Here is a 19,055-nt window from a genome sequence, read left to right as displayed (position 1 = left end):
TCAGCGGCTTCACTTCAATCATTCTGTTTAACACAGAACTGCTCTGTTGCTAATTCATGATTTATTCATGATGCCCTCACTCACACACAAACACACACACACACACACACACACCACTCATCTGGTAACTGATTCTGTAGATTTTCAGTTATTATATTATTTACGTTTTCTGTTCACATGGATTATATATCCTGCTGCAGCTGTTACGAATAAAGAATTAACCTGCATTTTGTATTAAACTATTATCTTTAAAAACCCCACTGGACTGAATATGGTATATGGAGTGTGCTAATTTCTCCTGCTCACTGGCGACAGTCTTAACCAAACAACACATCATCCTTACTTGTTAAGCAAACCTTCTTCATGTGAGCTCATGTTTGTCTGATTTGGAGATGATCCAGTATGCATACCTGTGCTGACATGCAGTCTGCCTTATACACTGTTGCATGTACAGTAACAGTGAGTGCAGCTCGCTGTGATCCAGACCTCTCGTCACCTTGCCCTGCTGCTTCATGTAATATTTAAACCCTGGATTAGGTTTTAAAGTAGCACTCCTACCTCAAAGCGGTCAGTACTCGCATTACAAAATACCTTGTATGAAAAGTGCTCGCATTTAAATTCTACTGTGTTTTGCATAGTTTTCTTGGAAGCTTTAGGCAAATGACATGGGCTTCAAGCATATTAAGATATGGATGACGCTGCACGCCAGAGACATAGGAGCCACCGCATCAGATCCCACTGGTGTCGAGTTGCATTAATTTGTCATGGAAATGGACATCATTTGCATGCACTCATCCTCCACATCAGACTATTTCAGATTTACAATTGTTGTCTCTTGTTATTTTGGCAGCTAAATACCCAGAGATCAAGTCTCTGATGGGACCCGACCCCAGGCTGAAATGGATAGTCTGTACGATGGTTGCCGTCCAGTTTTTGGCCTTCTATTTGGTGAAGGACCTGCCGTGGAAATGGGTCATGTTCTGGACGTATGTGTTCGGGAGTTGCATAAACCATTCAATGACACTAGACCCGTGTGGGGAAAAAACGCTGCTATTCTTGCATTCACTTCCTGAGCGAATACACGCAACGTTACCGCACAGCAGCCGCCGAACTAACAGTTAGTAACAGCTAGCGTTAGCGTAAAAATGGGGAATCGCGTAACGTTAGCTCGCGAGGATTTTGAGTGGGTTTATACGGACCAGCCTCACGCCGACCGGAGGAAAGAGATTTTGGGTGAGTCGCTTTTCCGCTCCGCGATCTCCTCTTCTCTTATAACTACTAAAATAAGTCGCTTCTGGTACATATCAGCGGTGTTGAGATCTGTGATCTGCTCTCTGTGGCGCTTTAGCCGTGACTCCAATAGCTAAGCATCTCCCGAGGAAACTAAAATGAGCCAAGCGCTCTTTATTTTGTTGTAATGTTTCCGTGCCATCTTTACTGTGTTAAGTTTTTTCTAACTAAGCTACGTAAATCCGTGTGGTGTGAGTGTTAGCTCGTTCGTTAGGTGTGAGATGACCGTTATGTGAGGGCCACTCCCCGACTCGAGCCCTTCTCTGCACACTGAGCTAACAGCTCACTTCCAGCAAACTCCTCACATCTGCCCTCGACAGCGACTGAACTTCAGAGGATGCTAATCATCTGTCGTGAATTCAGAGGAGCATGCGAAATGAAGCCGTGCTAGCTAACCAGTTAAACCGCGTCCTCTTTTAGCGGCTAACGAGTTTCATAACTATTCGGATATAGTATGTTATAGTGTAATTCTGTGTCTTTTAACTATGTGATCTCTATTTTGTTTGTTCAGCCGTTAATTATGTATTAAGTGTTAAAATGGCGAGTGACGGTCACATGAGGAAGGCTAGCTAATGTGCTGATTCTATTCGTTCATTCTGAATGTCTCTCTCTCTCTCTCTCTCACACACACACACACATGCTGTTTTATTAGTAACATAAACTCTTTACTGATAAACCTGCGTATGAATGCATGGGGAAAGCTGATGAGCCAGCATTCCTGTTATCCATATGTGGAGTTTGGATGAACATTTCAGCGGCTTCACTTCAATCATTCTGTTTAACACAGAACTGCTCTGTTGCTAATTCATGATTTATTCATGATGCCCTCACTCACACACAAACACACACACACACACACACACACCACTCATCTGGTAACTGATTCTGTAGATTTTCAGTTATTATATTATTTACGTTTTCTGTTCACATGGATTATATATCCTGCTGCAGCTGTTACGAATAAAGAATTAACCTGCATTTTGTATTAAACTATTATCTTTAAAAACCCCACTGGACTGAATATGGTATATGGAGTGTGCTAATTTCTCCTGCTCACTGGCGACAGTCTTAACCAAACAACACATCATCCTTACTTGTTAAGCAAACCTTCTTCATGTGAGCTCATGTTTGTCTGATTTGGAGATGATCCAGTATGCATACCTGTGCTGACATGCAGTCTGCCTTATACACTGTTGCATGTACAGTAACAGTGAGTGCAGCTCGCTGTGATCCAGACCTCTCGTCACCTTGCCCTGCTGCTTCATGTAATATTTAAACCCTGGATTAGGTTTTAAAGTAGCACTCCTACCTCAAAGCGGTCAGTACTCACATTACAAAATACCTTGTATGAAAAGTGCTCGCATTTAAATTCTACTGTGTTTTGCATAGTTTTCTTGGAAGCTTTAGGCAAATGACATGGGCTTCAAGCATATTAAGATATGGATGACGCTGCACGCCAGAGACATAGGAGCCACCGCATCAGATCCCACTGGTGTCGAGTTGCATTAATTTGTCATGGAAATGGACATCATTTGCATGCACTCATCCTCCACATCAGACTATTTCAGATTTACAATTGTTGTCTCTTGTTATTTTGGCAGCTAAATACCCAGAGATCAAGTCTCTGATGGGACCCGACCCCAGGCTGAAATGGATCGTCTGTACGATGGTTGCCGTCCAGTTTTTGGCCTTCTATTTGGTGAAGGACCTGCCGTGGAAATGGGTCATGTTCTGGACGTATGTGTTCGGGAGTTGCATAAACCATTCAATGACACTAGCGATTCACGAGATCTCTCACAACACGGCTTTCGGCAACAACCGCGCCAAATGGAACCGCTGGTTTGCCATTTTTGCCAATCTGCCCATTGGGCTTCCTTACTCTGCGTCCTTTAAGCGCTACCACCTGGACCACCATCGGTACTTGGGTGGAGATGGCGTGGATGTCGACATCCCCACTGATTTCGAGGGCTGGTTCTTTTGCACCCGTTTGCGCAAGCTCTTCTGGATCATGTTCCAGCCGCTGTTCTACGCCATCCGTCCCCTCTGCATCAACCCCAAACCCATCAGTCAACTAGAGCTCATCAACGTGGCCATACAGCTCTCGTTTAATGCTCTGCTTTACTGGACCTGTGGTGCCAAGCCCTTGGTCTACATGATGATGGGCTCAATGTTAGGAATGGGTCTCCATCCCATCTCGGGACACTTCATCGCAGAACATTACATGTTCCTCAAAGGCCATGAGACCTACTCTTACTATGGATCCCTCAACCTGCTGACTTTCAACGTCGGGTACCACAACGAGCACCATGACTTCCCTAGCGTTCCAGGATGCCGACTACCAATGGTAAGATGAGTTATTCAGTCCATCTCAATAATTAAGTAGTTATTTGTTTTACTTTTCGATGCCACCCCAAATATAATAATCACCTTGTGATTGAGCATTTTCCTAAAATATAATAGCAGCTCTATATTTTTATGTATGAAGACCCATTTGTACTATGTGAGAAAAGTATCAAGAATGATACTATGAAAACATTCCATCCATTTTTTCACAATCAGATTTTGAATTTTGCTTATCCTCTCGCACCTCCTTATGACTTAAAGGTGCTGTATGTAATTTTTTGCCTGTACTAAAGCATAAAAATACCATAATATGTTAAGCATAACATGCCAAGTTCACATACATTTCTCAAAAAAACACTGGAGTCAATTATTCTGCTTTGAAATGTGCAATCTGTGTCAGAATGTCTGTTTTTGTTTTGGTCTGTGTGATTCTGCCCACTGCCAGTTTACCCAATAGGACAGTGGTTCTCAATTCCAGTACTGGCGACCCCTCGCTCTGCAAAATTTGCATGTCTCTCTTATTTAACACTCCTGTTTCAGATCATCAGCTCGTTAGAAGAGAGCTCCATGCATGAACTGTGTTCCCATTGATAGGGTCCCTACACAGTGTTCTTTGCTCCCTACTCCCTGAGCATGAGAAATTCATTCCACTTCGGAACATTCATTCACAGACTTGCACTACGCCACGACCTGCAGTGTCTTCACACACAGATGAAACTTACTAGAGAAGTCATAATATATCTCTGTAAATAAATACAATTTAAATTCACGTCTCGCATAATTTAATGCCCTCTGAATGGGACACATTCGCTCCCTTCGAACTGGAATCACAGCGGAATATCCTGTGATGTCCACTTCGCAGGGCACTTACGGTCTAATACAGTGGTCACCAACCTTTTTAGGCCCAAGATCCCTGACCTCGGCCTTTATGAAAGACAAGATCTACCTATTGAAGAATTGATAGAAAAAGACATCCCAGATTGTACTTCAAATCTGAGGCCTTTTACTTAGTATTTTAATTAGTGATGCGCTGATTCAGAATTCAGATTTTCTTTTCTTTCTATTTTTTTTTTTTACTAGCAAATTGGATTCTGATACTGATACTGGTTTTTAACGAATGTCTGTTTTTGTTTTGGTCTGTGTGATTCTGCCCACTGCCAGTTTACCCAATAGGACAGTGGTTCTCAATTCCAGTACTGGCGACCCCTCGCTCTGCAAAATTTGCATGTCTCTCTTATTTAACACTCCTGTTTCAGATCATCAGCTCGTTAGAAGAGAGCTCCATGCATGAACTGTGTTCCCATTGATAGGGTCCCTACACAGTGTTCTTTGCTCCCTACTCCCTGAGCATGAGAAATTCATTCCACTTCGGAACATTCATTCACAGACTTGCACTACGCCACGACCTGCAGTGTCTTCACACACAGATGAAACTTACTAGAGAAGTCATAATATATCTCTGTAAATAAATACAATTTAAATTCACGTCTCGCATAATTTAATGCCCTCTGAATGGGACACATTCGCTCCCTTCGAACTGGAATCACAGCGGAATATCCTGTGATGTCCACTTCGCAGGGCACTTACGGTCTAATACAGTGGTCACCAACCTTTTTAGGCCCAAGATCCCTGACCTCTGCCTTTATGAAAGACAAGATCTACCTATTGAAGAATTGATAGAAAAAGACATCCCAGATTGTACTTCAAATCTGAGGCCTTTTACTTAGTATTTTAATTAGTGATGCGCTGATTCAGAATTCAGATTTTCTTTTCTTTTTACTAGCAAATTGGATTCTGATACTGATACTGATTTTTAAGCAAATTTATTTATTGGCTATTTGCTTTATAACAAACAAACTGGCTTTAAACAAAAATATCTAGCCATTTGAAATAAATGTAATGCATTTTTGTACTTATTTTACTGTTTTTTTCGGAATCTACTGGGACAGTGATAAAGATCGCAATCGACGGGTCGGCGACCACTGGTCTAATAGAACAAACGTCTGAAGTGATGAGACACATACAAAATGTGCAGAACGGGGGGGTCATGAGGACTGGAATTGAGAACCACTGCAATAGGATTTCCACACCCGGGTTGCCAGTTGGTGAAAAACACAGTATTTTAGCCATGGAAGCCAGCAAACAAACTGGGTCAGAGATTAAAGATTCTATGCCAACCCTCTACATTACGAGTAAATCACTCGCATATGTGACCAAATCTAGCCATTGGCTAATAAATTCGTAGATTTTACTCGCCAGTGGTGTGTTAGAGGTTAATTATAAATTTAGCGTAGATATATTTTCACTCGCTGAACACTGACTGAGCGCTTCGGAGTTTCACTCTCCATTAAGCGATCTGTACTTTTTCAGTTCATCACAATAAATGCGCAGTGTACTTGTATTTGACGCACCGTAAAGTCTAGTGTGAAGGCGCACGACTCGCCGTCGCTTTGCTGATAGCGCTGTTTCTCACGCGTGCAAAGAGAGAGAGAGAGAGCGACAGCCTTACATACCGCTACCGCATTTACATGCGCTACATGTAAACCATATTCTTTGTTGTATTTTCCTGTCAGAATAAAGGAGTTCATTTGGAATTATTCAGCTTTTAAGAACAAGCAGAAGATATACCGGTTTCTCTGGTCGTGGGCGGAGCTAATGCACAAACGGCAATCTCCTTGGCAGGCGCTCATCTATTACGGTCCCTGGTTTGATTTCAGCAAATCAGTTCGAGCGAACGCTGACAACGTGAATAAATTCATGAACCCAGCAGCTCATCAATCCTTAGTGCGTTGTATAATGTTAGTATAGTAGTAGAATTAGTAGTAGTATTATCTTTTAATAATATTAACTATTATCTATTACTATTATCTTTTTTACAGAAACTCTGAATGACCAACAGTCCTAAGTTCAGTTAAAATGACAAATATGCATTCATACATGGTTACCAAGTTTTAGTTCTAATAACTAAAGTTTTATCATTAAATAGTGCTTAATTATCATAATATAATGCATGATTGACTGATGTTAAGAGTAGGGTTGGGTATCGAAAACCGGTTCCATTTTAGAACCGGTTTCAAATTTCCAAGAACACACAATCTGTATTGTTAAAAGCGCTATATAAATAAAGGTGACTTGACTTGACTTAAACACAATTTCAGGTACAGTTTTTCAAAAACAGGCCGTTTTTGTCTTACGTAAACGGATGAGAAAGAAAACACACGTTTTGCTGTGGTATTTTTATTTTTTTTAACACATAGGCAAAATTCCTCTTGCAGTGTTCTGTAGGCTGCTGATTTTTGCTCGTGTTATTCAGCTGCAACAGAATGCTTTGTAAAAAGACATAAATGTTTGACATCTAAATGTTTGACTTAATTTTTTTTTATATTGGATTTTTTATGTTATTGGAACCGAAACTAGGTATCGATAAGCAGAATCGGAATCGGAATCGATAAAATTCAAACGATACCCAACCCTAGTTAAGAGTGTACATTCAGATATTTAAGAAGCTGTGCCATTTAACAAAGAGAAGCTGTGTGTCCGTAAAATAGCGATTAGTCTGGTGAGTAAACTAAAAAAGGTACTAGCCAATGGCGATTATATTTCAAAGGTGTGCGTAGAGGGTTGTACCCGACCTAAAAAGCCTCGGCATCCGTCTAAAAAAAGCTGTGTGACCAGAGGCATGTTAAAACACGGATAAATCAACCCATTAATTTACAGCGTAAGGCTCGTTGCCTTCCATTGTCTTCAATCTGGCAACCCGTGTGAATGTAGAGTCTGAGGGAGAGCATTGGAGAAACAATGCTATCCAGTATTTTGAATTTGGACTTTAAGGGGCAGTTCGACATGCTCAGGAAGCATGCTGAACTGAACTTTTGCCCTTATGGTGATAAGACTGACTGTTTTGCTTCCTTCAATATTTCCTTCAATTCCTGTTATTATGAACGTTACTATAGCACTAATAGTGTTTTGTTGACTGTGGCAAAGCCAACTAAAAATTCACAGATTGTTTTTACTCAAAGAGGTTAGTTACAGACAAGAATCACCGAACAGCGTCACTGACTGACTGACTGACTAATCTAGTCTGATGTGAAAGATTAACTAATCTGTGCATGTGAGGCTCAGACTGACGAAAGACATGTAAACAATGCAGTTCATCTTTCATATCAGAACATCAGCTACTATCCGTACGTCATCAGCTCATCACGCACCGCAGCTAATGAAACACTCAGATGCTCTCCAGTGTATTAAGATGCTGTGTCCCGTTCCTTCCACCAGGTGAAGAAAATCGCAGCGGAGTACTACAGAGACCTGCCGTGCTACACGTCATGGGTGAAGGTCCTTTATGACTTTATCATGGACGATGAACTGAGTCCATACTCCCGCGTGAAGAGACGACTGACGGGAGATGTCAAACAGGAGTGACCGCGACGGGACGACATCTGCCGCTGACCGTTTTAACCTTCGCCTGCTAGAGAGCGAAGCAGCGATTTTTAGCCGTCATTTCAGCCTCTGTGACACAAAGGAAGAGGCCATGTTACTTTCTGGTTTTTAGCAAGCGTGCTGTCGAATTTTAATTGTGAACCAAAACATTTGAGCTCCTCTGTTGCACATGGTCTGAACATTCAGACGCTTCTAGTTTTAAGGAATTGTTTTGTTCTGCATTTACTCCTGCGTGGAAGTAGGGATGCACAATACCATCAGAACGTTATCGGAATCTGCCGATAAAGGCTTTAAATGTAAACGTCGGCATCGGCCGATAATGTCCAGATAATCTGACTCATGTTTCAGGTTTTGGAGAGGTTCAGTGCAGTGGGTCTTTAAGTACTCCCAAGTGATTAATGCTACTCATCTCATTAATAGACGCCAAAATCTGGTGGTTTGGTGAAGAGGCCTGTGTGTTTAAGCCTCTGTTATACTTCTTTATTTCATCAATTAACCAAGTGAATTGACACACCTTGGCTAACAGTGAATGAAGTTTTGAGCTGTCAACATTTATACGTTTTGTATCACGCGAACTGAAAAGCCTTAATAAATTTGAGCTGGTGTCTAATGATTGTTACTGTCGTCCATCTGAAATATTTGATATATTTTGTATGTATTTTAACCCTGAATAGTGGAATTGCAGTACTCTACTGATCAGGGATACATTTGAATGATATTGTCATTCTGGAAGAAAAACACTGAACTACAATCTCGTGTGTTTTCTGTTAAGGGTCTGTTCCTTTCCAAAAACACAACAGGCAAAAATCTATAAAACTCAAGTTCAGTCTACATGTACAAAAAAAACTTAACTCGTCATGTAATGTTTGTTAAAACACTGAAACAGTTTCTAATATACACTTTATTGCATATATAGCTTTATGAAACATTTGATCATGTAAAAAAAAAAAATGCTGAAATCTCTCCTGAACGAAGACAAATGCACAAAACAATGATCAGGAGAAAACTCACAGTTTATCATCATTTTTTTATTCTTAGTAATAAAAATGGAATCCAAATGTAGATTTCTGATCAACGGTTGTCATCTTGTGAGGGTCTCTTTCAGTTTTTCATACATTATCTGGTCCTGCAAAGAGGAAAATAAAAACCCACGATTAAAAATCACACCCACTCTTCACACAGCTCAAGGATTTCTCATGCATTCTGTTCAGAGCGCCTTCATAATGAATGTAAAGAGCCACTTATTTAAAAGAAAATTCAAGGAAATAAAGTCAGTGATGATAATACCACCCCTCACAGTAACTACACCAACAAAATCAACCGGTTTTTAGTTTGCATTTTGTAGCTAATGCAATTTATTACAACTGAATCAAAGCACAGTCCAGCCAATCACAGATGTCGGTCATCTCTTTGGCTAAATGTGTAGGGTGAGGTTGGCTTATTCTTGTCACTCACCTTCTTGGACACAGACGGCCGCACCTTCTTGAAGGCGTCTTCGAAGTGAATTCGGCTCACTTGGATGTCCTTCACCGCCTCTGTAACATTAAAGACATGCTGTTGTGTCCGATGCAGATCTCCTGTTGTGTTTGTGACGAGATGATGGCGTGTGTGTGTGTGTTACCTGTGTGTGTCTGAGCTGGTCGTGAGCTCAGGTGAACTCGCAGAGCGTTAACACACGCCTCTCGCACCAGCGCCGACAGATCTGCACCTCTGAACACACAATCAACACCCTTCAGCCAATGGAATCAAAATCTACTGAACAAAAAAATAATCATCTGGCGTTTCTTAAAAGATGCGATGTTGGAGGAATTTTGTACATCAACAAACTCGTATAACTAGTTCAGTGGTTCCCAACCCTGGTCCTGGAGGCACCCCAAAAATGCACATTTTGCATGTCTCCTTTCTCTGACACCAATCTCAGGTTTTGGAGTCTCAACTAATGAGCTGATGACCTGAATCAGGTGTGTTTGATTAAGGAGACATGCAAAACGTGCAGTGTTGGGGTGCCTCCAGGACCAGGGTTGGGAACCACTGAACTAGAGCCAAGTATCGCCAGTAACCTCATCAATACGTACATAATGCATTACGATGGCACAACTGAAACTGCAGCACATGCGTGAGAAAAACGCAGCATGGGAAAGAGGGCATCTGCAGGTTCGGTTTCAATATGTCTGATGCCTTACAGAAGAAATACGCTTATTTAGAGGACCTGCTTCTTCATTGTTGTGATGCAGAACATGTGAAAGCAGAAATTAATACAAGGATTTGAGTGGGAAAATTATATATTTATATTGTATGAGCACCGCTCTAATAACAATTTACAAACTTACGTAAAACTCTCACAACGTGCATCATGGGCAATTTCCTCGAGATTGACATCTGAATCTAGAAGTGGTTTGGTGCCGTTCTGAAACATGAAAGAACTTGTAAGCCAATCCAGAGGTGACCCATATATCACCTCATTAAAACTGGTCATGTTGATATTATGTTTGGTTGTATGGCGTTTACCTTAGTAATCGTGACCAATATGGCGTGTCTGTCTGCGGGAGGCGGTAAACCCACATACAGAGTTTTGTCCAGTCGTCCTGGTCTGAGCACAGCGGGGTCAATGATATCTACAAACAGCCATGAAGTCATATACGCATTACAGACATCCAAAATCATCACAAACATGTCAATAGAACTCTCGTCACCTGGCCTGTTGGTGGCGGCCATCATGAAAACCTGCTGGCGGTTCCCCATGCCGTCCATCTCGGTGAGCAGCTGGTTTACGACGCGAGCGCTGGATCCTGACTGACAGCAGACACAGCAGCGTTACGAGCTGGCTCAGAGTTCAGAGACCAGATAACTCATGTGAAGTGTGATGATCGCTCTCACCTCATGCTCTGAGCGGCGAGGACAAAGCGCATCGATCTCATCGAAGAAGATGACGCACGGGGCCGAGTTCCTGCCCCTCTGGAAGACCTGTCTGACGGCCCGCTCGCTCTCACCCACATACTGCAAACACAACAATCCTCATGGGTAGGGTTTGGTACTGAAACCCGGTACCAATATGGCACCAATACCTATGTAGCCGCTATGTACTAGAACCGAATCAGAACGCAGATTTCGGTGCCATGCCTGAGCATTCGATTGAAATATTTGTCCTCTGGTTCTCCGAAACGGACGTAAGAAGCATCATCACTGGCACCGCACATGAAACATAATTTCCCGACTGAGAAAATACATTATAACCTTTTTACTCCACAACACCAGTCAAATGCTTCCTTTTGTGATCTGATGAGGCTTCTTGTCACAGAATGTGGCAGAAAATATGTTCCATCGGCTACTTTAAAAAGAATACATAGATTAGCAATGGGTTATAAATATACTTAATTATTATGAAAATACCAGATGGCTTGAATAACACAGATAAAAACTATAGTCGCAGTCAAGTGTTTATTGTCTTTGTTTTATCATTCAAAACGTTTATATGTTCTGTATACTCAGTTAAAGCCATAATAGCGATGCCTTTGTCCATATAAGGGATTTCCTGGAGGGTCATGAGTTCCGCTACTTCTGTGACTCTCATTCCCATAATTGAAAAAAACAAAAAACTATTCTCGTAACTGTTATGCAAAAAATACCTAATATTTATATCTTGAAGTATTTACATGCCATGGTAATATTTGTCATGATTCTTTGTTTATTTTGCAATTTAAAAATGGTCTTTTTTGTGGGCTTTATGCAAAGTAGAAGTCATTTTGATTTTGGGTTGAAATGAGACCTGGAGATGTTATAGACATACCATAGACTGTATAAAAACATGGACGTAGTGTCCGTGACGTCACCCGTAGGTTTCTGAAGAGCGTTTTTGAAGCCTAAAATAGGCGGAGCCGGCCGTCGCCATCTTGGCCGCGCGTCCGCGTGTCACTCCCGAATAATCGAAAATGGGCACGTCCTTAAAAGGGACAGTTCACCCAAAAATAAAAACCCTGTCATCATTTACTCAGCCTCAAGTTGTTCCAAACCTGTCTGAGTTTCTTTCTTCTGCTGAACACAAAATAACGTGGGCAACCGAACAGCTCATGGTCCCCCCACTGACTTCAAAAGTATTTTTTTCCCCCATACTATGAAAGTCCCAACACTTTGGTTACCCACATTCTTTAAAACATCTTTTAAATTTATTCATATTCATATGATGCATCATAAACGTTTCTCGATCACAGAGCTTGTTTTCTGCAAGAATCCAAAGCCAATGGAAAATCCTGTTTTGCTTTTGTTGAGAAAACCAGGGTAATGTGAAATTAGAGGTCAGCCGACAAACATCCGTCAACACTGAGGCACTCTATTGACTCACGGTTGCTCAGGACAAAAACAATCCTTTACATGGCAGAGAAACACTTCATCACGCTGCATCTGGTTAGGACATGGTGTACATGCATACTGTGGGAACACAGCTCTAAACAAAAGCTCACACACTTTGGCTAACAAGGTCTTTCCGCATCCGGGCGGTCCAGCGAGCAGCACTCCAGCAGGTGTGTTCAGACCCAGAGCTCGGAAATGCTCGGGGTTATTGATGGGAGCCTGCAAACGTACAAACAAAGACCACAACATCACCTTTAAACGAAGAAACGAGAAGTATTACTGATACAGTACAAGACCAAACAACACTGTAAAAGTTGCGTTACCATGATGGCCATGTTGAGCTCCTCACGAATGTCCTGCAGCGCGCCCACGTCTTCCCAGGTGACGTCTGGGACAGTGGCGAACCCCTCGCGCTTCGCGGACGGCTGGACTCTGATGAATTGCAGTTTAAGTCACTTCCGTGTTGGCTTCACGAGAGAGCGGGAGGTTGCCGCTTGAGACATACAGAAGACGGACAACAGTGAGATGACAGTACTGCTGACGTGTGATGATGGATTGTGAGTTTGTATGACGGCAGTGGAAAAACTCACCATATTGAGCAGCTCTGGACCCTTGACAGAGATGAAGTTTAAGCCTGACTCATTAGCAACAGCCTGTAACGAGAGAGAGAGAAGTTTCACTGGCCAGTGAAGAATACAGGAAGCAAACGCAGCCACGTCCTTAAAAGGGACAGTTCACCCAAAAATAAAAACCCTGTCATCATTTACTCAGCCTCAAGTTGTTCCAAACCTGTCTGAGTTTCTTTCTTCTGCTGAACACAAAATAACGTGGGCAACCGAACAGCTCATGGTCCCCCCACTGACTTCAAAAGTATTTTTTTCCCCATACTATGAAAGTCAACGGGGACCAGCAACTCTTTGGTTACCCACATTCTTTAAAACATCTTTTAAATTTATTCATATTCATATGATGCATCATAAACGTTTCTCGATCACAGAGCTTGTTTTCTGCAAGAATCCAAAGCCAATGGAAAATCCTGTTTTGCTTTTGTTGAGAAAACCAGGGTAATGTGAAATTAGAGGTCAGCCGACAAACATCCGTCAACACTGAGGCACTCTACTGACTCACGGTTGCTCAGGACAAAAACAATTCTTTACATGGCAGAGAAACACTTCATCACGCTGCATCTGGTTAGGACATGGTGTACATGCATACTGTGGGAACACAGCTCTAAACAAAAGCTCACACACTTTGGCTAACAAGGTCTTTCCGCATCCGGGCGGTCCAGCGAGCAGCACTCCAGCGGGCGTGTTCAGACCCAGAGCTCGGAAATGCTCGGGGTTATTGATGGGAGCCTGCAAACGTACAAACAAAGACCACAACATCACCTTTAAACGAAGAAACGAGAAGTATTACTGATACAGTACAAGACCAAACAACACTGTAAAAGTTGCGTTACCATGATGGCCATGTTGAGCTCCTCACGAATGTCCTGCAGCGCGCCCACGTCTTCCCAGGTGACGTCTGGGACAGTGGCGAACCCCTCGCGCTTCGCGGACGGCTGGACTCTGGCTAACGAGGTCCTGAAGTCTGACATGAGCACACAGAGTCCAGACAGCTGCTCCTCGCTCAAAGCCTCGTTCCTCTTCAACAACGACAGCAGCTGCTCCAGATCTGCTTTCTGACAGCAAGACGAACTTCACCAACAGCTGAACACCACAATGATTTGTGCTCTACTGCGGTGGATTATTTGTGATAGAGCTAACACTGAGCGTTTGACAGAAGCAAAAGACAATTCAACACAAAATGGTCAAATGGAATTTGTTTTCTTGAATGTTAACAGAATAATTCACCCAAAAACAAAACATTTCAGTTTATCAATTCACGTCTTGTGAAGCCAAAACCGGCAAGTTTGTAAGAAACAAATCCATCATTAAGATGTTTTTAGCTAAAATACAAGTCCATAATCCATAATAACGCTTCCTCCAGTGTAAAAGTGTTCTGGTGTGAATCAGGAGAGAAATCTGCACAGATCAAGCACTGTTTAAACAGCTCTAAACAAATATGTGGCTGGATTTTGATGTGAGAGACAACAGGAGATGCACTTTTTCACTGGAGGAAGTGTTATTATGGATTATGGACTCATTTTAGTCAGCTTTTGTCTTCTCCAGATGATAACTGATGGACTGGAGTGGTGTGGATTACTTGTGGATTATTGTGATGTTTTTATCAGATGTTTGGACTCTCATTCTGACGGCACCCATTCACTGCAGAGCATCCATTGCTGAGACACTGATGCAATGCTACATTTCTACAAACCTGATGAAGAAACAAACTCATCTACATCTACTGGATGGCCTGAGGGTGAACACACTTTCAGCTAATTTTCAGCAAATTTTCATTTTTGGTTGAACTATTCCTATAAGTACGTAAAAAATATTTGCATGGAAAGCAAGTATAGTTGAGGAAAAGTTGATGTACTAGAAGCATTCATGAACGTACTGAATGCATGTGTGTGTAAAGGCACTTTCACTCCAAATATGTTGCCAAAAGCACGAAACAAAATGCAGAAGTCAATAATGTGAAATCAAACCCATAAAGTGTAAAGTGTAGACTATTTCATGCAAATTACTTGCTTAAAGGATTAGTTCACTTCCAGAATAAAAACTTCCTGATGATTTACTCACCCACATGTCATCCAAGATGTTCATGTCTTCCTGTCTTCAGTCGCAAAGAAATTAAAGTTTTTGAGGGAAACAAAATATAATTGATCTCATATAATGGACTTCAATGGGGACCAATGGGCTGAAGGTGCAGCTTCAAAGGGCTCTACACGATCCCAGCCGAGGAATAAGGGTCTTATCTAGCCAAACGATTCACACATTATGTAATCACGTTGGAAAGTTCACGCGCAGTTAGCTCTTCGTCTGTGTGCTCCGGTTCAGAAAAGCAGGGTAGGGTGAAAAACATGACTACATAATGCGTGAAGTTCGGCTAGTGCAAGACAAGCATTTGTGGTAAAAAAAAAAAAAATTATATATATATATATTTTTGTTTTCGAAAATTACCAATTGTTTCGCTAGATAAGACCCTTATTCCTTGGCTGGGATCGTGTAGAGCCCTTTGAAGCTGCACTGAAACTGTGATTTGGACCTTCAGCCCGTTAGTCCCCATTGAAGCCCATTGAAAGAAAAATCCTGGAATGTTTTGCTCAAACACCTTCATTCCTTTGCGACTGAAGACAGGAAGACATGAACATCTTGGATGACACGGGGTGAGTAAATCATCAGGAAGTTTTTATTCTGTAAGTGAACTAATCCTTTAATATCAAAGTGTTCATGAACTGCAAGAAAAGTCATTTTTGGGCTCGTGTCTAATATGTGTGGAGTTTAAGGGCTGCAGTTACATCCCACTTCAAATGGGCATCAGTGCTACCAAGGGCCCTCGTATGTCTATCAGCAGAGGATGTGAAAAAGCCTTAAGATTTAAGTGTTTCAATCCACAATGACTACATTATGAAAATTGAAGAGGGCGTTTCAAAGAAATTATTACTATTTCAATGAGTGATCTAAAAATTAGGCATTTTCTTAAAGCGGGATGGGGGGATCAGACCAAGTCATTCGAGTATCGCTGCCAAAGTGGATCTAGGCTGGCAACAGATGGGATTTGCACACACTGAGTGAATGCTATAAACACCTTCTCCAGTCTCACATTCTGTTAGAAATCATCAAGTCCTGGTCGTGTGTTGTGTGTGGTTGTATAAGCGTACCGGTGGTGTGAGGTCTTCACTGCTCGGCTGCAGCAGGATTCTGTTGACGGCGCTCATGGCCGCCTCCCGACACAGCGCCATCAAATCTGCGCCCACATAACCCGGCGTGAGACGCGCCAACTGTCTGTAGTCGAAGTCCTCCGGCAGCGTGATTTTACGACAGAGCGTCTTCAGAATCCTGGGATGGGAAAAATTGAGGTAAATCAGCGGTCAGTGATATTTTCAATGTTCAACATGACTTCTTTTCAATGCAGGAATTCCATTTTATTTAACATCTAATTAAATTAAGGGTGCTTTCACACTTGTTTAGCTTGCTTGGTCCGAACCCGAGTTCGATTGCTCCCCCTGCCCCCGCTGGACTGCGTTCAAATTATTTTATTTGGGTCCAAACCGCGGTTCGTTTGCGTCATCAAGCCAGCAGCTGTTTACCCCGTTGCTTAGTAACGACGGCGCAGGAGAAGGCGGCAAATGCATAACATTGCTCTCTGCGCTTTTATATATTTACGTTTTTGAACCGTTTTGTTTACAAAGCTTCGGTACATAACGGCACTTACGTCTGTCTTGCGAATGTACTGCAAATGATCTAAAGAATGCTGAAGGTGAACAGAAACAACCCGGGTGCGCACCAAAAGTGCTAGTGTGAAAGCACCCTAAGACAAACTGTTGACAAAAACATGCAGCAGAAGTTTTTAGCACCAATATTAGCAGGCCTCAACGGATTCAGCTTAATTCTATATCCTGCGGTGCACTGTGTCAATGAGAGTAACGTACTTGAGTCGCGCGGCCTCATCAGGAATCCCCAGACAGATCTCGCGGTCAAACCTGCCGGCTCGACGCAGGGCCGGATCCAGCGAGTCCGGACGGTTAGTGGCTCCAATTACCAAGACCTGAGCCGGTTCTGATAACGAATTGAGGTCTAAAGACAACAACAAACAAACATGAGGAGTATAAACAGAGCCCAGAAGAACAGAAACACTGAGCGGTAACACAGTGGCGTACCGTCCATGCAGGTGAGTAACTGCGCGACGATCCTCCTCTCCATGTCTTTGGAAGCGATCTCTCTTTTTGGCGTGATGGCATCGATCTCATCGATGAACAGGATACAGGGAGTGCTGCTCTACAGGAACAACAGACACCAAACACAATGACACAAGCACCAACAGAGAAACACACTGGTCTTCTATATATAACGTTAATTTTAATCAATATTCATTTTGGTGAAAACATATTCTTAAATTCTCAAGCGATCTTTTTAGTCTGTGCTGTTTACAGTTGATGCATGAACAAAACGTCACTAAACATTGTTTGTAACACACCTGCCATCCAATAATTGAAATGAGTTGTGTGCTTTCTTAGTTCGGATATGAAACAAAGTCTCAGCTTTCAAAATCTGTCAATTTTATCATACAAAAAAAAATACATTTAAAATTGCGGCGCATAGCGGCATGTGGATGTAATCTCTTCCTCTTTACTACTAGTTACAGCAGCAAATAAACGAATGAATCATTAAATGTAAAAGTGTGTACAATTTAAATGTTTGTATAGACCCTTTTAGTGCCGACGTCACAGCGCTAGCTGGAGGCAAAACAAAGGGGAAACTGGAGGCGGCCAATTCAAACCAGCACAGATTCGGCTACATAAGGAGCTTAAAATATCATCTTGTTGTGATGTTGGGTGCCAGACTCGACGTAATACAGCCTCAAATTTGAAATTTTATCACATAGCTGCTGCCATTACCAGACAAAAAACCGACGACAGCAGTGGTTAAACGCGATAAAACGAGCAGACTGGACAGAAACAATCGTCAAAAATGCTCGCGTTTGCAGCGCACACTTCTTATCAGAAAAGGTTCAATAAAGTATTGTCTTTTGTTGTTATGGATTATGGTTTGTTTCGTGATTTCTTATGCATCTCACAACATGCAAGAGTAGCCTATATCGTGTATGAAAGTCTGTGTGCATGTGATGTACCAACTGACGGGCCTCCCTGTGTAGTTCACAGCTTTAGACCAGAGAGAACAACTGACATGTACTGTACCTGAAAATATATGCTAATAAATTGATATCAGAATCAAATTAATGATGCCAATCAAAAGCTTGTGAATCAGAACAGAATCGACTAGTCCATTTTGCACTGAAATGCAAGGTGTACATGTATTCCAGCTATAAATCATCTGGAACATCCAGTGAGATCTGCTCAAAAAAACACTCCCAGCCGCTGGTACACCTCCGGATGCCTCGTGTGGATCAGCAGCTTACAGACCTCCTGAAGAAGACAAGCACTCGTGTGTGAGCAGGACAGACGGACGGACAGACGGATGGATGAAGAGATCTGAAACGCACCTCTAGAGTTTCCTCACTGCCGCCGAAGTCCTCGAACTTCACCGCTGAGAACTGCAGCTCATGGCCCTTGTTCTTACCTCGAGTTAAAACGAGAATTAACTTCTCACACAACATCTGATGTTCAGAGATACTTGTAAAAAGTCTTAATAAAAATAAACGTTTTGTATCAAGAATTTTTTTTTTTTGCACAACATTTTCATGATGATAAAGCCTATTCCCCATTGAAAAATACCACCATGATCATTACAATAAGGTAAGATTAGTTAACATGAATTAACAATGAAAAATACTTCTAAAGCATTTATTAATATTTGTTAATGTTATTTTCAACTGCATGAATATTTGTATTTTTTTTAACTAATGTGAACAAAGATTAATATATACTGCAACAAACATATTGCTCGCTGTTAGTTAATGCATTATTAATTAAATAAAGTAGAGATGCACCGATTGCAATTTTCTTGGCCGATTTCCGATTTTTCGTTAGTGTGATCTGCCGATACCGATTTTTGCCGATTCCGATT

At 41.9% G+C, this 19,055-nt stretch overlaps 2 protein-coding genes across 2 annotated transcripts in view; one reads left to right on the top strand and one right to left on the bottom strand.

Annotated features, from left to right (window-relative positions):
- Positions 1 to 1,028: 1,028 nt before the first annotated feature.
- LOC107742811 (sphingolipid delta(4)-desaturase DES1-like) lies at positions 1,029 to 8,694 on the top strand. The gene is made up of 3 exons (XM_016555855.1): positions 1,029 to 1,233; positions 2,892 to 3,634; positions 7,909 to 8,694. Exons 1-3 carry the CDS (start codon positions 1,146 to 1,148, stop codon positions 8,053 to 8,055), a joined length of 978 nt encoding a protein of 325 aa, XP_016411341.1. The 5' UTR covers positions 1,029 to 1,145; the 3' UTR covers positions 8,056 to 8,694.
- Positions 8,179 to 19,055, bottom strand: part of nvl (nuclear VCP like) — a 14,316-nt gene continuing 3,439 nt past the window's right edge. The window contains exons 8-22 of the mRNA XM_016555859.1: positions 18,532 to 18,608; positions 18,398 to 18,454; positions 17,189 to 17,306; positions 16,961 to 17,105; positions 16,190 to 16,367; positions 13,880 to 14,101; positions 13,671 to 13,775; positions 13,011 to 13,073; positions 10,951 to 11,070; positions 10,767 to 10,866; positions 10,582 to 10,688; positions 10,404 to 10,480; positions 9,695 to 9,783; positions 9,529 to 9,608; positions 8,179 to 9,199 (exon numbers count right to left, since the gene is read on the bottom strand). Coding sequence (XP_016411345.1) covers positions 9,155 to 9,199; positions 9,529 to 9,608; positions 9,695 to 9,783; positions 10,404 to 10,480; positions 10,582 to 10,688; positions 10,767 to 10,866; positions 10,951 to 11,070; positions 13,011 to 13,073; positions 13,671 to 13,775; positions 13,880 to 14,101; positions 16,190 to 16,367; positions 16,961 to 17,105; positions 17,189 to 17,306; positions 18,398 to 18,454; positions 18,532 to 18,608 — 1,583 coding nt within the window. The 3' untranslated portion in view covers positions 8,179 to 9,154. The remainder of the gene's footprint in view (positions 9,200 to 9,528; positions 9,609 to 9,694; positions 9,784 to 10,403; positions 10,481 to 10,581; positions 10,689 to 10,766; positions 10,867 to 10,950; positions 11,071 to 13,010; positions 13,074 to 13,670; positions 13,776 to 13,879; positions 14,102 to 16,189; positions 16,368 to 16,960; positions 17,106 to 17,188; positions 17,307 to 18,397; positions 18,455 to 18,531; positions 18,609 to 19,055) is intronic.

Source organism: Sinocyclocheilus rhinocerous, unplaced genomic scaffold (assembly GCF_001515625.1).
Source record: "Sinocyclocheilus rhinocerous isolate Xijiao unplaced genomic scaffold, SAMN03320098_v1.1 scaffold347, whole genome shotgun sequence".
Lineage (NCBI taxonomy): Eukaryota > Metazoa > Chordata > Actinopteri > Cypriniformes > Cyprinidae > Sinocyclocheilus > Sinocyclocheilus rhinocerous.
Note: the sequence above shows the minus strand (reverse complement) of the source record. Positions and strands in the feature narration are given on the sequence as shown.

Coding starts and splice junctions, on each gene's coding strand:
- LOC107742811 (XM_016555855.1), top strand. CDS start 1,146: ATGGGGAATCGCGTAACGTTAGCTCGCGAGGATTTTGAGTGGGTTTAT. Junction 1,234..2,891: donor CCGGAGGAAAGAGATTTTGG/GTGAGTCGCTTT, acceptor TTATTTTGGCAG/CTAAATACCCAGAGATCAAG. Junction 3,635..7,908: donor CAGGATGCCGACTACCAATG/GTAAGATGAGTT, acceptor TCCTTCCACCAG/GTGAAGAAAATCGCAGCGGA.